The 19105-nt window shown below is 42.9% G+C and overlaps 1 protein-coding gene across 10 annotated transcripts in view; it reads left to right on the plus strand.

The window, feature by feature from the left end:
* Positions 1-19105, plus strand: part of CADPS2 (calcium dependent secretion activator 2) — a 566401-nt gene that overhangs the window by 263190 nt on the left and 284106 nt on the right. For 6 of the 10 annotated variants that reach the window (XM_073652053.1, XM_073652046.1, XM_073652044.1 and 3 more), the window contains exon 17: positions 4892-4909. The exons of the other annotated variants lie outside the window; for them this stretch is intronic. In XM_073652053.1, coding sequence (XP_073508154.1) covers positions 4892-4909 — 18 coding nt within the window. The remainder of the gene's footprint in view (positions 1-4891; positions 4910-19105) is intronic. 10 annotated transcript variants of the gene reach the window in all.

Below are 19105 nucleotides of genomic sequence, written 5' to 3' on the forward strand. Positions count from 1 at the left end.
TCCCTGATTGCTCTGAATTATCCTTGCTTCTCACACACAAATTGGAATAATTAAGTAAAACAAAAAGACCATTGTGTAACTATGGAAACCAATATTATGTCGCAGGTGTTGCATGGGGAATTCCTTAGTGGCCAGTTTACCTTAATTTACTATAATATTTTGTGTTTCTGAATATTTTTTGAGAAGCATGCACGTTCTTTTAATAACAAGGCAATCTTCATCCTAGATGAAGTAAATTTGCTATTTGTAAAACCTCACGGCTGTATAATCTATATGATCCACGGAAATGTATCGCCCAGTCAGCAAAGCCATAATGAATGCAAGATTGTGTTATTAATGACTCACTCATCCACCATGTAACTGCTGCCCTGGAATATAAGCGTGCCTGCTCGGATTGTGTACCTAGAGTAGCTATATAATGTAATGATGATAATGCATTCAGGAGATGGACACTGTGCCTGCAGTAAATAGGAGCCCTCAGATCTCATCTGAAAGTGGGTTTATTGCTTGTTGAGTTTACTCTGATCCTCCTTATCTAGAGAATAGTCACTTAATGTGAAGTAATGACTACAATAAGATCTGTCACTTGCATCCATTGTTGTCGGCCACTGCAACTCCACATTTAATAGTCTGGCAAGGGGATGATTGATTAAAGGGAAGGGTTGACATTATGATTTGAAAATTAAGATGTTGGAAGTTTTTCTGTCTGCTTCATTGATTTGAAGTTGCATGAAGCTTTATTTTTTTACAACAGTTGATTAATGCTTTTTAACCCCTTTAAAGGTCCTTAATGACAGGAGCTATATCTTCTTTATTTTTTCTGTGCTGTGTATTATTTTTCAGTGCTGGTTTGGGAACATATAAGTTATTGTACACATTTTTGTGTGCCTGAAATCAAAAGTAAAACAAAAATCAGATCACAAAACAAATTTAAATATTAGACAAAGATAACACAAGTAATCATAAAATGTAGTTTTTTAATGAAGGTCTTTATTAAGGAAAAATAAATCCAAACCTACATGGCCCTGTGAGAAAAAGTAATTGCCCCCTAAACCTACTAACTGGTTTGGGCCACCCTTAGCAGCAACAACTACAATCAAGTGTTTGCGATAACTGGCAATGAGTCTTCTACAACGCTCTGGAGGAATTTTGGTCCATTCATCTTTGCAAAATTGTTGTAATTCAGCCACATTTGAGGGTTTCCAAGCATGAACCGCCTTTTTAAGGTCATGCCACAGCATCTAAATTATCTCAATTGGATTAAGGTCAAGACTTTGACTAAGCCACTCCAAAGTCTTAATTTTGTTTTTCTTAAGCCATACAGAGGTGGACTTGCTGGTGTGTTTTGGATCATTGCCCTGCTGCATAACCCAAGTGCGCTTCAGCTTGAGGTCACTAACAGATGGCTGGACATTCTCCTTCAGGATTTTTTGGTAGACAGCAGAATTCATAGTTCCATTTACTGCAACTAGTCTTCCAGGTCCTGAAGCAGCAAAACAGCCCCAGACCACCACACTACCACCACAATATTTTACTGTTGGTATGATGTTCATTTTCTGTAATCCTGGGTTACTTCTGTACCAGGTGTAATTGGGGCATATACCTTCCAAAAAGTTCAACTTTTGTCTCGTCAGTCCACAGAGTACTCTCCCAAAAGTCTTGGCGATCATCACAATGTTTTCTGGCAAAACTGAGACTTGCTTTTATTTTCTTTTGCTCAGCAGTGGTTTTCATCTTGGAACTTTGCCATTCATGCCATTTTTGCCCAGTCTCTTTCTTATGGTGGAGTCATGAACACTGACCTTGAGGCAAGTGAGGCCTGCAGTTCTTTGGATGTTTTCTGACCTTTTGCATGAGTCGTTGCTGCGCTCTTGGGGTAATTTGGGTCAGCTGGCCACTCCTGGGAAGGTTCACCACTGTTCCATTTTTTCTCCATTTGTGGATAATGGCTCTCACTGTGGTTCGCTGGAGTCCCAAAGATTTAGAAATGGCTTTATAACCTTTTCCAGACTGATGAATCTCAGTTACTTTGTTTCTCATTTGTTCCTGAATTTCTTTGGATGGCAGCTTGATGTCTAGCTTTTGAGGATCTTTTGGTCTACTTCTTTGTCAGGCAGGTCCTACTTAAGTGATTTCTTGATTGAGAACAGGTGTGGCAGTAATCAGGCCTGTGTGTGGCTAGGGATATTGAACTCTTCTTCCCAAAGATGTGATAAACCACAGTTAATTTATGTTTTAAGGGGGGGCTTAATCACTTTTTCACACAGAGCCCTGTAAGTTTGGATTTCTTTTTCCCTTAATAATAAAGACCTTCATTTAAAAACTGCATTTTGTGTTTACTTGTAATATCTTTGTCTAATATTTAAATTTGTTTTGTGATCTGAAACATTTAAGTGTAACAAACATGCAAAAGAATAAGAAATCAGGAAGGGGACAAACACTTTTTCACACATGTGTGTGTGTGTGTGTGTGTGTGTGGATATACACACACACACACACACACACACACACACACATATCTATGTAATACATACACATGTATCTATGTAATACCTGCACGCATAATAAATATATATATATACATATATATATATTTATATCTCCTGTGGATTCATGATAATCTTAGTGATCAAGTGTTAGCTGTGAATTTTCATCTTTGGGGAGCTGCTGTTTATTCGCACACATTCGATAAAAGCTCTAGAAACTGCTTACCAAACTGTGGCAGTGGAGTCTAGAGAAAGTATAAAAAGAGCTTATGTTAAAGCCTACTCCATTGGGCTCCTTGCTTTTACATGCCTTTTCATGCAGAGATGTAACCAGCGTTTTATTGCTGAACTGAAAAAAGCTGTTAGACATTGAGTGCTTTAACCATTGCCTTTTATAAACGTTGATTAAAATACTAATGGAAGCATTAGTAAGAAGTCAGAAAGGCACTCAAGTGTATATAATGAACATACATGGTTTAGTATACTAAAATCCAAAACTAAATTATGCAACATTTTTGAATTTTGTTATTATAATTTGGCAAATGTTACACTTTTTCATATAAATATAACATGTTTATTGGTTACTCCCAAAACCCCTAATCATGCAGTAAGGGATAACTTGATTATTTCTGTGAGTCCGACTTTTGGGACTCTCTGCAATTGTGAGATTGAAACTCATGAATGCTGAAAACAGGGAACTGCAGTCCCATCCTGAATGATTTGTAGGTCGAGCATTCTCTGCCTCCTCCATTCATCATTAATGGGGCTGCTGAGGACAGCACTCGTTTTTCTCTGGCAACTTTTTCTATATACAACTAATGGAGCTGAAGTTGTGAATATGTGTACCTCTGCTTCATTACAGAAGGATTGCTGAGAACTTCAGTAAAGTTGGGTATTTCAGCAAGGTATCCCTTATGTATAGTATAACTTGTTATTTTGGGAGTAACCTTTTAATAAAATTCGCAATTACAACTCGTGCATTTAAGAGAAAGGCCCAACAGATTGTCCAGGTCAGTGATTTTGTGGTATTCAGTTTTCTTGTTAAATTATCAATTGGTTTTGCGAGAAATCATCTGTTTCATCTGCAAACTGTAATTGCATTGGCAGCACAGTTTTGCAATTAAAACTGCTGTGCCTCCAAAAAGATCAATTAATTTGTTCTTAACCAGTCGCAAAACACCGTGGCTGCTTTGTTCAGCCCTATACTTAATCAAGGGTTAGTGATTAAAATAATTGTATGCACCAGACACTAGCTGCAATTGAACTTGGTGTCAAATACATTAAAAGAAACTTAAAGGGGTTGTCCACTACTCGGACAACCTTTTCTGAATCCCTATGTTTCCCCCAGTAAAATAATAACACTCAGTACCTTTCCAGCGATGTTATCAATGGCTTCCTGGGGCTCGCGTTACATTATGTCATGTCATGCGATCACTGTGGCCGATCAGCTCTGGCTTCACTCTCACCTCTCACCTATTTCAGACAAATCAAGATATCCAGAAGAAGTGAGAGAGCAGCCACAGTTCTCACTTCCTCCGGATGTTAATTACGTGCGTAGGAGAGGAGAGTGAAGCCAGTGCTGAAGGGCCTCAGGGATCGCGTGACATAATAATTTTACATGATCCCTGTGAAAGCCAGTGTCAAAAAGACTCCAACGGTGCCATCACTAGAGTTGAGTATAAGTTGAGTAGTATTATTTTATAACAGGTAACAGGGATTCAGAGTAGTGGACAACCCCTTTAACTGAAATATTACATTTGGACCACTTCCTAGCAAGTCTGTTACGCCAGGTGTGGGAAAGACTTAGTGCAACACAAAGGGAAAGGGAGCCCAAACTCTAGGGAAAGGGGGAATGGGAGACCTCCTAGTCTGGTCTAGTGTCACCCTGTCTCAACTACCGTCCCTATATTGGCTCTTCACCAATCGCCGCACGCGTGCCTCTCCCTGACTTTCCCTGGCATATTGCTTAGGCTAGGGATGGGAGGAGATGAGCACTAGTCGATCTCCACTAAACTTTATAAACAACAAGGGTAGACAAACAGGGGGGATTGCTTAACTTTAGACGACTCCAGACAAATGCGCACACGACTTCAAGCACCAGCGAGGACAAAGTACTGCTCTTGCTAAAGCCTCACAAGTGGCACCTCCCTCTCAGACACACCAGGTATTTATACACCCAGGCCAGGGAGCTAATTAGCCAGAGGGAGGTAGCCGCTGGGTCCTAGAGACAGCCAGCTTCTAAGAAGATGTCTGTAATGCCAAATATAGAGATCTCCTGCAACCAACAGCAGGGTGACTGTCTATCACCTCTGACCCACCCGTGACAGTCTGTTTTATATAACATAGTTTTCGCCCACCTACACAACCTCCTAATTGATTTTTGTTTTCTCTTTTTCTTTGAGCAGCAGCAGATAAGGAATCAGGTGACTGTTCACACTTTCTGTTTAAGCATGTGTTGTATGCTTTATGGAGAAAATGTAAATCTGATACAGAATATGTCTGCTTTGTGCTGTGTAGCCTCTCTTTACAGTGGGGGAAATAAGTATTTGATCCCTTGCTGTTTTTGTAAGTTTGCCTACTGACAAAGACATGAACAGTCTATAATTTTCAGGGTAGGTTAATTTTAACATTGAGAGATAGAATATCCCCCCAAAAAATCAAGAAAATCACATTGTATAAATTAGATACATTTTTTGCATTTTGCAGTGAGAGATAAGTATTTGATCCCTCTGGCAAACCATATTTAATACTTGGTAGCAAAACCCTTGTTGGCAAGCACAGCAGTAAGATGTTTTTTGTAGTTGATGAGGTTTGCGCACATGTCAGGACGAATTTTGGTCCACTCCTCTTTGCAGATCATCTCTAAATCATTAAGATTTTGAGGCTGTTGCTTGGCAACTCAGAGCTTCAACTCCCTCCATAAGTTTTCTATGGGATTAAGGTCTTGAGACTGGCTAGGCTACCGTACTGTACTTCTTTTTGAACTTCTTTTTGAGCCACTCCTTTGTTGCCTTCACTGTATGTTTTGTGTCATTGTCTTGCTGGAAGATCCAGCCACGACCCATCTTCAATGCTCTTACTGAAAGAAGGAGGTTGTTGGCCAAAATCTTGCGATACATGACCCCATCCATCTTCCCTTCAGTACGGTGCAGTCGTCATGTCCCCTTTGCAGAAAAGCACCCCCAAAGTATAATGTTTCCCCCACCATGCTTCACGGTTGGACGATGTTCTTAGGGTTGTACTCCTCCTTCTTCTTCCTCCAAACACGGCGAGTTGAGTTAATCCCAAAGAAGCTCAATTTTTGTCTCCTCTGACCACAGCACCTTCTCCCAATAACTCACAGAATCATCCTGGTGTTCTTTGGCAAACTTCAGACGAGCTTGCACATGTGCCTTTTGAGCAGGGGGACTTTGCGGGCACTGCAGGATTTTTAAACCTTTAAGGCGTAATGTGTTACCAATGGTTTTCTTGGTGACTGTGGTCCCAGCTGCCTTGAGATCATTGAGAATAAGTTCCCCCCATGTAGTTTTAGTTTAATCTCTCAACTTCCTCATGATCAAGGATACCCCACGAGGTGAAATTTTGCATGGTGCCCCAAATCGATGTCGATTGACAGTCATTTTGTATTTCTTCCATTTTCTTACTATTGCACCAACAGTTGTCTCCTTCTCACCCAACGTCTTACTTATGGTTTTGTAGCCCATTCTAGCTCTGTGCAGGTCTATGATCTTGTCCCTGACATCCTTAGAAAGCTCTTTGGTCTTGCCCATGTTGTAGAGGTTAGAGTCTGACTGATTAATTGAGTCTGTGGAAAGGAGTCTTTTATACAGGTGACTATGTAAGACAGGTGTCTTTAACGCAGGTAACGAGTTGATTAGGAGCGTCGAACTGGTCTGTAGGAGCCAGAACTCATAATGGTTTGTAGGGGAACAAATACTGCAAAATGCTAAAAAAATTATCTAATTTATACAATGTGATTTTCTTTTTTTTTTTTATATATATTCTATCTCTCATTGTTAAAATTAACCTACCCTTAAAATTATAGACTGTTCATGCCTTTGTCAGTGGGCAAACTTACAAAAACAGCAAGGGATCAAATATTTATTTCCCCCACTGTATGCTCATTTTTTAGCATGTTTCAACTGTTGCATTTATTTATGTTCCTGATGTTTTGCTGATGTAAATTATAGATTGTTTGCTCATGTTCTGGCTTCAAAAGTTCACCACTTCTGTCTCCTGGATTCGTACTTTCTGAGGGGTGGTGTTTGAACCAATATGGCTGCATTCTAGGCCCGACTGTGTGCTATCCTTCGCTGCAGGCAGCGTCACTGAATATGGCTGTAGCCGGTCAGCATCAGAGCAGCACTTGCAAGCTTTATAGCAAAGAGCTTAGAAGCATTGACTTTTTGCTTAGGAAACCAACCAAGATAACTCTGCCTCTGTACTTCATTACCATGTGAATCACCTCCCATAGCATCATTGTTTGCCTGTGATGTTGGGTTTTCGTTCTGTAATCTCGTGCTTGCATAGTCCCTTGTGCCGTCGTTCCTCTTCAGTATTCCGCCCTTTTCTGGGCATTGGTTCCATGTTCCTACTGCGCAGGTGCCGGCGACTCACTGGTACTTCTGCTCCCAGTGTTCTCCGGCGTGCAGAAACATTGGGAGTGGAAGTACCAGTGACTTGCCGGCACCTGCGCAGTAGGAACGTGAAGCCAATGTCTGAAAAATGGCTGAAAACTGACGAGGAACAACGGGAGTGTGCAGGCGTGAGATTGCAGGACGAAAACCCGACGTCACAGACACATGGTCATTTTTACAGCACAATGAAAGCCATAAAAACAAAGCCCAAATAACAATGTCGGATGCAGGTTTTTTGGGGGGAATTTTTCCTCACTTAGAGTTTTTATCCCATTTTAAAAAATGATTTTAATAAGTGTATTTAGCAGTATATAAAATAATACTATTGACTGTTCTGAATAATTTTTTTTTTCAATTTTGCTTCAATTTAAAAGATTCAAAAAGAATCTGTCTCTTTTCCTGGTGTACATGGAATTAGAGGAAAAGCTATTCATTACATAATACTAGGAGCAGAAATGTAATTTTAGTATAGGTTCTGCACTTCGTGGCGTTTAAGTGTAATGATGTACTAGGGCACAGGGGGCAAGCATGTGTGTCATGCAGAGGATAAAGAGGTAAATTGTTTGCATGCCCATTTTTAACATGCCTCTGTGTCCCATTGATTATTGACAGCAGACCTATTTTTATAATTTCACTGCATTATAAAATATGTAGATAAAGCTTTACCAAGAAATTTTGCATCAGTGTTAGATAGCGGAATTGGATGGTACAATTCTACTGCATGTCTGTCCTTACCTTGTTTTGGAATCAGTAGTATTACTGCTACTGACATTGTTTGGGGAAGTTTATTTTTGCCTAGCCTAAGATTTTTAACAAGTTGGGTAGCATTACATTCCTTGATTTTCAATATATTTTAAAGGAGGTGGTGTTCGTTCCTGAGAGTACTTTAAGCTGCTTTAAATTCTTCTAATTCCAGATCTTCTAATATTTGTGAATCAAAAGATTCTGCCTTTATTTTTGAGATTTTTATTTGCCCTTAAAACATCTTTAAGGGAACCTCCCTCTTTTGTTATTTCTTATGTGTATAGAGAAGTATAGTACTCCAAAAAATTCTTTTTGGATTGTAACCAGCTTCCTAATTACCTGACTTGTCTTGTTTTTAATTACTGTTAGACCGCTCTCCATTTGAGAAAAAGTGGTTTGTTCTATGCTTTTGTAGCAAATTATATTCTTCTTGACACTTATCCCATATATTTTTTTTCTCTGATGGATTTAGTGTAAAATTTATGTTTTATGAATAGGATGCCTCTCAGATTCACTTTTTTCGCTTTTTACCTGCATCCCATATGAATGTAGTGGCCGTAATGCCCTAAATTTTGACAAAATAAGCTTTGTCTTTCATATTTTACCTCCTTGTACTCCTCAGTTATTTTGAACCAATGTGGATCCATTCTTATATTACCAGATGAGCTGCTGTTTCTTTCTCCAAATTCATGAACTATTGGAAAGTGAACCTATACTTTCCTCTTTTTTATATGCACATTAGGACCATTCTTGAAATAGTATTGTGAGATTTATTGTAGCAAGAAAAGGTGTGTATATCAGGGTTTCTTCTCCTCCTAACATTGATATTGCCCATTTCTTTACACGGTTTAGCCAGTGATGTAGGGTTTAAAAGCTCGTCTATTGTTTTCATTCTCAGCCTGTCCATCTGTTCATCCCAAACACAGTTGAAAGCTCCTGTTACTAATAGAGATGAGCGTTGTTCTACTCGAACTGTTCGCCAATCTCAAATTCGAGCTGTTTTGGGCGGTGTTCGAGCCGTTCGGCGAACACGAACAATTTGAGAAAAATTCGGCTGTTCGAGGTTATGTTCGATAACTGTTCGTGCACCAAAATCATAACTGGATTTTTTCTCAGTAATGATGAAAATTAATGTTAATACGCAGTTTGAGTGTACAGCGGGGTGGGGGGAGGGGCAGGGGATGGATCTCTGCAGGAACAATGAAGATCTCCATTTTTTTTTTTCTCTTTCCCGCATTTACAGTGGGGAGGTGCAATCTGTCAGCCTATCAGCAGCGCACACACGGAGCGAAGTGCTTTTTTTCACACAAGCAAGGGCATGTGTCATTGGCAGTGTATGTCACATGTCCTTGCCCTATAAGACCAAGCCATTTTCCCCGTCGCCACCATTTTCTCACTGCTGCAGCTGCGTGTTAGACGGCACCGCTGTTGCTGTGTGCGCTATACCTTGTTAATTTCAAGCCAATTTTCGCACAAATCTACAGATAGCTTGGGAGTAGGGAATAGTTGTGACTGCAGTCCTTTTAAGGACTAGGTTACAGCATTTCCTACGACTTTTATCAGGCAGGTCTGTGCTCTTAAATAGATTGATTGTGGGAGTAAAGACTAATTGTAATTGGAGTCCTTTTCAGGACTAGGTTACATCAGTTCCTATCAGTTTTTGCCAGGCAGGTCTGTGCCAGTGCTGTGCAAGTTTTTTTCACAGCATTTGGCTGAATCTAGCAAAGCTAATCCTTTTTGGCCTATTGCAGCGTGTGTTAGTCAGTGGAGTAGCCTATCTGTGTTGCAAGATATACCACCTGTGTATAGAATACCAATTTTTTTACTGCACCTAGTGAAGTAAAATCTTTTGGGCATAGCATCATTCTATTAGTCCATCTATACTGACCTCCATCAGGTTGCAAACTGAATATATTTTTTTCTGCATCTACCTCTGAAAAAATATTTAGCTTCTAGCAGTGTGTGGGACTTGTTCTATTAATCCATCTATACTGACCTCCATCAGGTTGCAAACTGAATATATTTTTTTCTGCATCTAGCTCTGAAAAAATATTTGGCCTTCTAGCAGTGTGTGGGACTTTCTCTATTAGTCCATCTATACTGACCTCCATCAGGTTGCAAATTAAAAATAATTTTTATCTGCATCTACAGTACCTCTGAAAAAATATTTGGGCTTCTAGCTGTGTGTGGGACTTGTTCTATTAGTCCATCTATACTGACCTCCATCAGGTTGCAAATTGAATATAATTTTTATCTGCATCTAGCTCTGAAAAAATATTTGGCCTTCTAGCAGTGTGTGGGACTTGTTCTATTACTCAATCTATACTGACCTCCATCAGGTTGCAAACTGAATATATTTTTTTCTGCATCTACCTCTGAAAAAATATTGGGCTTCTAGCTGTGTGTGGGACTTGTTCTATTAATCCATCTATACAGACCTCCATCAGGTTGCAAACTGAATATATTTTTATCTGCATCTACCTCTGAAAAAATATGTGGCCTTCTAGCAGTGTGTGGGACTTTCTCTATTAGTCCATCTATACTGACCTCCATCAGGTTGCAAACTGAATATAATTTTTTTCTGCATCTAGCTCTGAAAAAATATTTGGCCTTCTAGCAGTGTGTGGGACTTTCTCTATTAGTCCATCTATACTGACCTCCATCAGGTTGCAAATTAAAAATAATTTTTATCTGCATCTACAGTACCTCTGAAAAAATATTTGGGCTTATAGCTGTGTGTGGGACTTGTTCTATTAGTCCATCTATACTGACCTCCATCAGGTTGCAAATTGAATATAATTTTTATCTGCATCTAGCTCTGAAAAAATATTTGGCCTTCTAGCAGTGTGTGGGACTTTCTCTATTAGTCCATCTATACTGACCTCCATCAGGTTGCAAATTGAATATAATTTTTATCTGCATCTAGCTCTGAAAAAATATTTGGCCTTCTAGCAGTGTGTGGGACTTTCTCTATTAGTCCATCTATACTGACCTCCAGCAGGTTGCAAATTGAATATAATTTTTATCTGCATCTAGCTCTGAAAAAATATTTGGCCTTCTAGCAGTGTGTGGGACTTGTTCTATTACTCCATCTATACTGACCTCCATCAGGTTGCAAACTGAATATATTTTTTTCTGCATCTACCTCTGAAAAAATATTGGGCTTCTAGCTGTGTGTGGGACTTGTTCTATTAATCCATCTATACAGACCTCCATCAGGTTGCAAACTGAATATATTTTTATCTGCATCTACCTCTGAAAAAATATGTGGCCTTCTAGCAGTGTGTGGGACTTTCTCTATTAGTCCATCTATACTGACCTCCATCAGGTTGCAAACTGAATATAATTTTTTTCTGCATCTAGCTCTGAAAAAATATTTGGCCTTCTAGCAGTGTGTGGGACTTTCTCTATTAGTCCATCTATACTGACCTCCATCAGGTTGCAAATTAAAAATAATTTTTATCTGCATCTACAGTACCTCTGAAAAAATATTTGGGCTTCTAGCTATGTGTGGGACTTGTTCTATTAGTCCATCTATACTGACCTCCATCAGGTTGCAAATTGAATATAATTTTTATCTGCATCTAGCTCTGAAAAAATATTTGGCCTTCTAGCAGTGTGTGGGACTTTCTCTATTAGTCCATCTATACTGACCTCCATCAGGTTGCAAATTAAAAATAATTTTTATCTGCATCTACCTCTGAAAAAATATTTGGGCTTCTAGCTGTGTGTGGGACTTGTTCTATTACTCCATCTATACTGACCTCCATCAGGTTGCAAACTGAATATATTTTTTTCTGCATCTACCTCTGAAAAAATATTGGGCTTCTAGCTGTGTGTGGGACTTGTTGTATTAGTCCATCTATACTGACCTCCATCAGGTTGCAAATTAAAAATAATTTTTATCTGCATCTACAGTACCTCTGAAAAAATATTTGGGCTTCTAGCTATGTGTGGGACTTGTTCTATTAATCCATCTATACAGACCTCCATCAGGTTGCAAACTGAATATAATTTTTTTCTGCATCTAGCTCTGAAAAAATATTTGGCCTTCTAGCAGTGTGTGGGACTTGTTCTATTAGTCCACCTATACTGACCTCCATCAGGTTGCAAATTCAAAATAATTTTTTGTCTGCATCTAGCTCTGAAAAAATATTTGGCCTTCTAGCAGTGTGTGGGACTTTCTCTATTAGTCCATCTATACTGACCTCCATCAGGTTGCAAATTGAATATAATTTTTTTCTGCATCTAACCCAGCCAATAGTTTTGGCCTAATACCACAGTTTGGCCACTCAGCTCTGCTCGGTTCCCATCCATTGTTTTTTGGTGCAAACAACTCCAGAGTTGTGAATTAGTTAACCACCAAAATGAGTGGAAAAAGGCCTGCTGCTGGTGGAAAGGGGAATAGGCGTGTTGGGAAGGGGAAAAAAGGTTGTGTCCGTGGGGTAGGTGTTAAAGCAACAGTAACATCTGCAGAAGAAAGACCATCTTCCAGCCAAACTAAAATGTCTACTTCTTTTAGCGGACAATGTGATAAGATCCCTTTCTTACGGCCACGCCAATCGCTACAAATTCCAGATGAGGCACAAAAACAGCAGGTGCTTCAACGGATATCAAGTGCTCCTTTAAGTGGGCTCTCCTCCACATCAACTTCAACATCACAAATACTCCAGTCCTCAAAGGTGTCACCCCAATCGCACTTGCTTCCTCACAGCTCCCAAATCTCCAGCTGCCCGTCTGAGTATGAGGTAGAACAGATGGTTGAGTCTGCAGAGCTGTTTACTCATACTATAGCCTGGGAATCAGAGGTCGACTCCAGCGCTTCTGTGAATCCAGACGAGGAAATGATCTGCACTGATGCCCAGAATCTTTGAGTCGGATCCAGGACCAGACGCAGAAGGTTCTGACCATAATGTAGACCCTCATTCCCAAACTGTAACTCCTGTTGGTGGAGACAATGAGGAAGACGATGATAATACTCAAATACCTGATTGGAGCGACAACTTTAGTTTTTTGTCAGGGCAGGAACAGGTTGGCTCTGAGGACGACGGGTGTGATAACGCACAGGGTGATGATGATGAGGTTGGAGATCCCACTTACTGTCAACCCACAGTCAGCCAAGAGATGAGGTCAGCAGAGGAGGTGGAGGAAGATGCTAGTGACGACGAGGTCAGGTTGCGCCTTCCTGGACAGAGACGTAGTACTGGAAGCACGTCAACAACTGCATCCTCAAACACAACTCTGCCTCTCACCACAAGTCGTGGTGGCTCTTCAGGTCGCATGGGTGCTAAGCCTTGCATAGCCTGGGCATTTTTTCAGATCGATAAAGATGACCCAACTCGTGTTATCTGTAACATTTGTCAGCAAACGCTAAGTAGAGGCCAAAAAATACATAGTTTGAGTACTTCATGCATGAACCGGCACATGGACATGAAGCATAAGTTGCAGTGGGAAGCTCACTGTGCTACAATGCGGACTAGCCGGCCGGGCCAACCACCGTCTGCCACATCTTGTGCATCCGCGGCCTCTTCATCCTCTGTGACTGGGGGGACAGCAGTCACACCTGTTTTGGGGCGCAGACCTGCCACCTCTTTACCCGCAACAGCCAGCGTGATTGGCAGGTCATCATTTTCTTTGGAGGTGGTAACACCAGCTGGTGTTGAGCGCTGTCCGACATCGATAGCACCACCTTTGGATCAAGGCAACCTAACATGTCCGCCTGCATCTTCCTCACAGACCGGCAGTTTGCCGGGGACACCCTTATCAACCCCGTCTAAGCACACTAGCCAGCCCTCGGTCCCTCAGATGTGGACAAGTAAAAGACCATTTCCTCCTAGCCATGAGAAAGCTAAGAGGTTGAATTTCACCATCTGCAAGCTCTTGGCTACAGAAATGCTGCCTTTCCGCCTGGTGGACACAGAGGATTTTCGAGACCTTATGTCCGTCGCAGTGCCCCAGTACCAGATGCCCAGTCGGCACTACTTCTCAAAGAAAGGTGTGCCTGCGCTCCACCAGCATGTCGCACACAACATCACCGCTTCTTTGAGAAACTCTGTGTGTGACAGGGTGCATTTCACCACAGACACTTGGATGAGTAGGCATGGACAGGGGCGTTACATGTCGCTGACTGGGCACTGGGTAACTATGGTGACAGCAGGACAAGGGGCTGCTGTCCAAGTCTTGCCGTCCCCACGAGTTGTGTGTCAATCCTCTTTATGTCAAAGTTCCTCCACTGCTTCTGCCTCCTCAACCTCCTCTCGGTCTTCCACCTGCACCCAAAGCCTGTCTGGTCATGCCACAAGCTTTCTAACTGCGCAGAAGGGATCCTGCACACCTCCTTACTATGCTGGCAGTAGGGCTCAACGTCATCAGGCGGTTTTTACATTGAAATGTCTGGGAAATGTGAGTCACACAGCTGAGGAGTTGTGGTCAGCTCTGGAGAACCAATTTCATGAATGGTTGTCTCCACTGGACCTGAAACCAGGGAAGGCCGTGTGCGACAATGCTGCAAACCTGGGTGCGGCCCTTCGCCGGGGCAATGTCACACACGTGCCTTGTATGGCTCACGTGATGAACCTGGTTGTCCAGCAATTTTTAGCCCACTATCCCAGACTAGATGGCCTTCTGCAGAGGGCACGGTCGCTGTGTGCTCACTTCCGCCGTTCGCATCCCGCAGCTCAGCGACTTACATCTCTTCAGAAGTCGTTGGGCCTGCCACTTCACCGGCTAAAATGCGATGTGCCTACCCGGTGGAATTCAACTCTGCACATGTTGCAGCGACTGTGGCAGCACCGACAAGCCCTGGTGCAATACGTTCTGACGTATAGCCTGGGCCAACGAGATCCAGAGGTGGGGCAAATCACGCTGGAGGAGTGGTCTCAGATCAGGGACCTATGCACCCTTCTGCACAGTTTTGAAATGGCGACGAAGATGTTTAGTGCTGACGATGCCATTATCAGCATGACTATTCCGGTGATTTACATGCTGGAGCACATGTTAAACAGAATTCGGAGTCAGGTGGTGGCACAAGAGGAGGTGGAGGAAGTAGAGGAGGAGGAGTTGTATGCGGAAGGGCTAACATCTGCAAGGTCCAGACGGTCGGCAGCACCAAGGCGGCAGGCATGTGAGGGTGGGGGAGATGGTTTTACCAGGGCGCATGGTAGCAGCCAAACTAGTGAGGAAGGTGCAGGAGCCCAGGAAGAAGTGGAGGACGAACTGATGGAAGACTCATCAGATGAGGGAGACCTTGATCACATTTCTGTTGTGCGAGGTTGGGGGGAGAGGACAGAGGAAGGAAGCATGATTGTTACCTCGCCACCAACACAACAGGGACTTGGTGCTCCTGGATGCGCAACACACATGAGTGCCTTCTTGCTGCACTACCTGCAACATGACCCTCGAATTGTGAGAATTAGAAATAATCCTGACTACTGGATTGCCACACTGTTAGATCCCCGGTACAAAAGTAAATTTGCAGAAATTATTCCTGCCATAGAAAGGGATGCACGCATGCAGGAGTATCAGCAGAGACTGTTGCAGAATCTTACATGTGCTTTTCCACAAAATACCAGTGGTGAACGTAGTGAATCTCACAGTTCCAACTTGCCAACCGTGGGACCGTCAAGTGTTCAGCACTCAAACCGTAACAGAACCACAGTATCTGCTGGTAACATCAATTTTGCGGAATCATTTCACCACTTTTTTAGCCCATCCTTTGCAAGGCCACAGGAGACAAGAAGTCTGACACATAGTCAACGCCTAGAGACGATGGTACAGGAGTATCTCCAAGTAAACATTGAAGCCACGACTGTGTCACTGGACCCTTGCTCTTTTTGGGCTTCCAATCTGGATAAATGGCCGGAGCTAGCCACTTACGCCTTGGAGATCTTGTCATGCCCCGCAGCCAGCGTTCTGTCTGAACGTGTGTTCAGCGCTGCTGGTGGTGTGCTGACAGATAAGCGCACGCGACTCTCCACTGATAATGTAGACAGACTCACGTTCATAAAGATGAACAAATCATGGATCCGAAACGACTTTTCTACCCCTGTGTCATCCTGGGGAGAGTAAAAGCTTGATGATTGGTTAAAATCACCCTACCAACCGTTTTAAGCTTTCAAATTACTAATCATGTTTATCTGTATCTTGGCTGGAAAATAATTTGGGCTTTGTAGCAGTGTGCAGCACTGATTCTATTAGGCCATCTATAATAAGCTCCACCAGATTTAAAATTACTAATCATGTTTATCTGTATCTTGACTGGAAAATAATTTGGGCTTTGTAGCAGTGTGCAGCACTGATCCTATTAGGCCATCTATACTAAAGCTTCACCAGATTTAAAATTAATAATAATTTTTAGCTGCATCTAGCCCGGAAAATAATTTTGGGGCTCCGAGATGCGCAAGACACATAAGTGCCTTCTTGCTGCACTACCTGCAGCATGACCCTCATATTGTCAGAATTCGAAGTAATCATGACTACTGGGTTGCCACACTCTTAGATCCCCCAAACTTTTCGATCAACCTTTTCATTTTAATAAAGACCAAAAAAATGGTCATTTTTGAAATTATAAGCATTAGCAGGTTATTAGAAACTGAAATCAAACAGTTTTCAACTCAAAACTTTATTCTAGGTGATGTTACATTTTCACATAGGACCCCTTGTTCGAAAGGAGCTTCTGAACTCTCTCGTCCATTGAATTTGTCAGGTTTTGGATGGTTTCTGCTTCAATTGTTTTGCATGAGGACAGAATACCCTCCCAGAGCTGTTGCTTAGATGTGAACTGCCTCCCGCCATCATAGACACTCCTTTTAATGATGCTCCAAAGGTTTTGAATGGGGTAGAGGTCAGGGGAGCATGGGGGTCACACCATAAGTTTGTCCCCTTTTATGCCCATATCAGCCAGAGATGCAGATGTTTTATGTGCAGCATGAGATGGTGCATTATCATGCAAAAAAATGATCTTGCTGTGAAATACACGGTTCTTCTTCTTGAACCATGGCAGGAAGTGCTGTTTGAGAAAATCCACATACATTATGGAGTTCATCTTTAGCGCCTTCAGGGATCCTAAAGGGGCCGACAATCTCTCTCCCCATGATTCCAGCCCAAAACATTACTCCACCTCCTCCTTGTTGGCGCTGTAGCCGTGTTTCCGTGGGGTGTCCATCAACCAGCCATCTTCCACTCCATCCATCTGGACCATCGAGCGCTGCGCGGCACTTATCCGTGAACAAAACAGTTTTGAAATCAGTCTTCATGTAATGTTTGGCCCACTGGAGCCGTTTCTGCTTGTGTGAAGTGGATAGAGGAGGTCGACAGGATGGCGTATGCACAGCTGCAAACCTCTGAAGGACCCTGCATCTTGTTGTTCGGAGGACGTTGGAGGCACAAGCAGCTTCAAAAACTTGTCTGCTGCTATGACAAGGCTTTTTTGCCGCTGCTCTTTCAACCTGACGTAATTGCCTGTAGGAAAGAGTCCTCAATTTGCCCTTATCAGCACGCACACGTGTGTACTGTGAATCAGCTACATACTTCTTGATTGCCAAGACACTTCATCCTGATCATCGCACAATGTTGATTGTAGTCATGCCTTGACCTAAACACTCCACAATTTGTTGCTTCTGAGCAGCCGACACATCCTTTTTCTTTCCCATTTTGGCAGAAAATGTAGGCTGCTTAATAATGTGAGACAGCCTTCTTAAGTAGTCTTGCCTTTCATTGGACACACCTGCCAAACTAATTAGCACAGGTGTCTGCAATTGCTTACAGTGATATAAAGAGCCCTGACACACATCACCATCAATGAGTTTAACTGACAAACAAACAAATTCTTCCCTTATCACTCCTAAACACTTTTTGCATAATAATTTGGAACACAGTGTACATGTGCTTTTCCACAAAACACCAGTGGTTCACGTAGTGAATCTTACAGTTCTAACTTGCCAACCGTGGTCTGTATGGAGTTGTTCAATAAAGGGCCCAAAATTAAGATAACATAGATGGGAGAGGTCTCTATGAATAGGAATTCCTAAGTATTTGATACCCTGTGAGGGCCAGGCAAAGGGAAAGTTGGACTGGATGGAATCCGATATGGATTTGGGGAGGGAGACATCGAGGGCCTCAGACTTCGCTGCATTGATTTTAAAATTTGACCATGTAACAAAGTGATCTATTTCAGCCATAACAGCATGGATGGATATATGTGATTGAGTGATATATACTAGGACATCATCAGCAAATAGAGAGCACTTGTACTCGGTGCCTCCCACCTCAATCCACCTAATATTGGGGTTATGGCGAATTGATGAGAGCAGGTGCTCCGTCACTAGGATGTATAAGAGAGGGGACAGAGAACATCCCTGCCTTGTCCCATTGGTGATTGTGAAAGGTGATGAAAATGTTCTGACGCGCCCCCTGGGCCTTGGGACACCTGGAGCCGGACCCTTTTTGGTGGATGCTGGTGGTTGTAGTCTCCGTGGCGGCGACCCGGTTCCGTGGCTCAGGGCGGTCAAACCAGTGGCGGAACTATTTATGTGGTTTTGATGTTTAAATGTCCGACTACGCCACCAGTGGATTGCGGTCAGAGTGAACCGCCGCTCCAGAGCAGACCGCTGAGGCTGGTGTTGTGGGTGCAGCAGAGCGTAGCATAACTCCCCACGGGAGGAGTATAGCCTCAGGGCAGTGTATGCGGAGGATGGGGGTGATGGTGCAGGGCAGCAGCAGTAACGACACGGAGTCAGTGATGCAGTCCAGGGCCTTTACTCACGGTTCTTATTCTCCAGACCACGTCTGCAGGTAACGGCTGCCCACGTCGTACTGTGCTCACCAGGTGAGGGGCTCAGACAACTCCCAGATAACTTTGGAGCGCTTCACAGGACCCCCTTTGTGTGTCCTTTGTCTGGCCTTTCTTACCAACCCTTCTGTCCGGCTGCCTCGGGCCTCCTCTTGGTAAACTTGGCGCCAGTTTCCCTGACCCTATGTGGTGCCTTCCTAGCGGGTGTAGCGAGGGGCTGCGCCACATAAAATGTCACAGCCTCCTCTTTCTAGCTGAGGGTCGTTTCCTGCCTCCACTAGTTTCGGGGACCGGTCTCCCCCTTTGGCCTGACCCCTCCACGCAGGTGGATTCGGGCGTGCGGTGGCGACTCGCCCGTCCGCACCCCTGGGATCCCTTCGTTCCTCGTTCCTGGAGCCTTCTCCGCTCCTCTTCCTTCCTTCTCCCTCTTCCAGGCCTGGGCCTCTGTT

Source organism: Phyllobates terribilis, unplaced genomic scaffold (assembly GCF_046119375.1).
Source record: "Phyllobates terribilis strain yellow unplaced genomic scaffold, ASM4611937v1 Scaffold_11__3_contigs__length_659146591, whole genome shotgun sequence".
NCBI classification, from domain to species: domain Eukaryota; kingdom Metazoa; phylum Chordata; class Amphibia; order Anura; family Dendrobatidae; genus Phyllobates; species Phyllobates terribilis.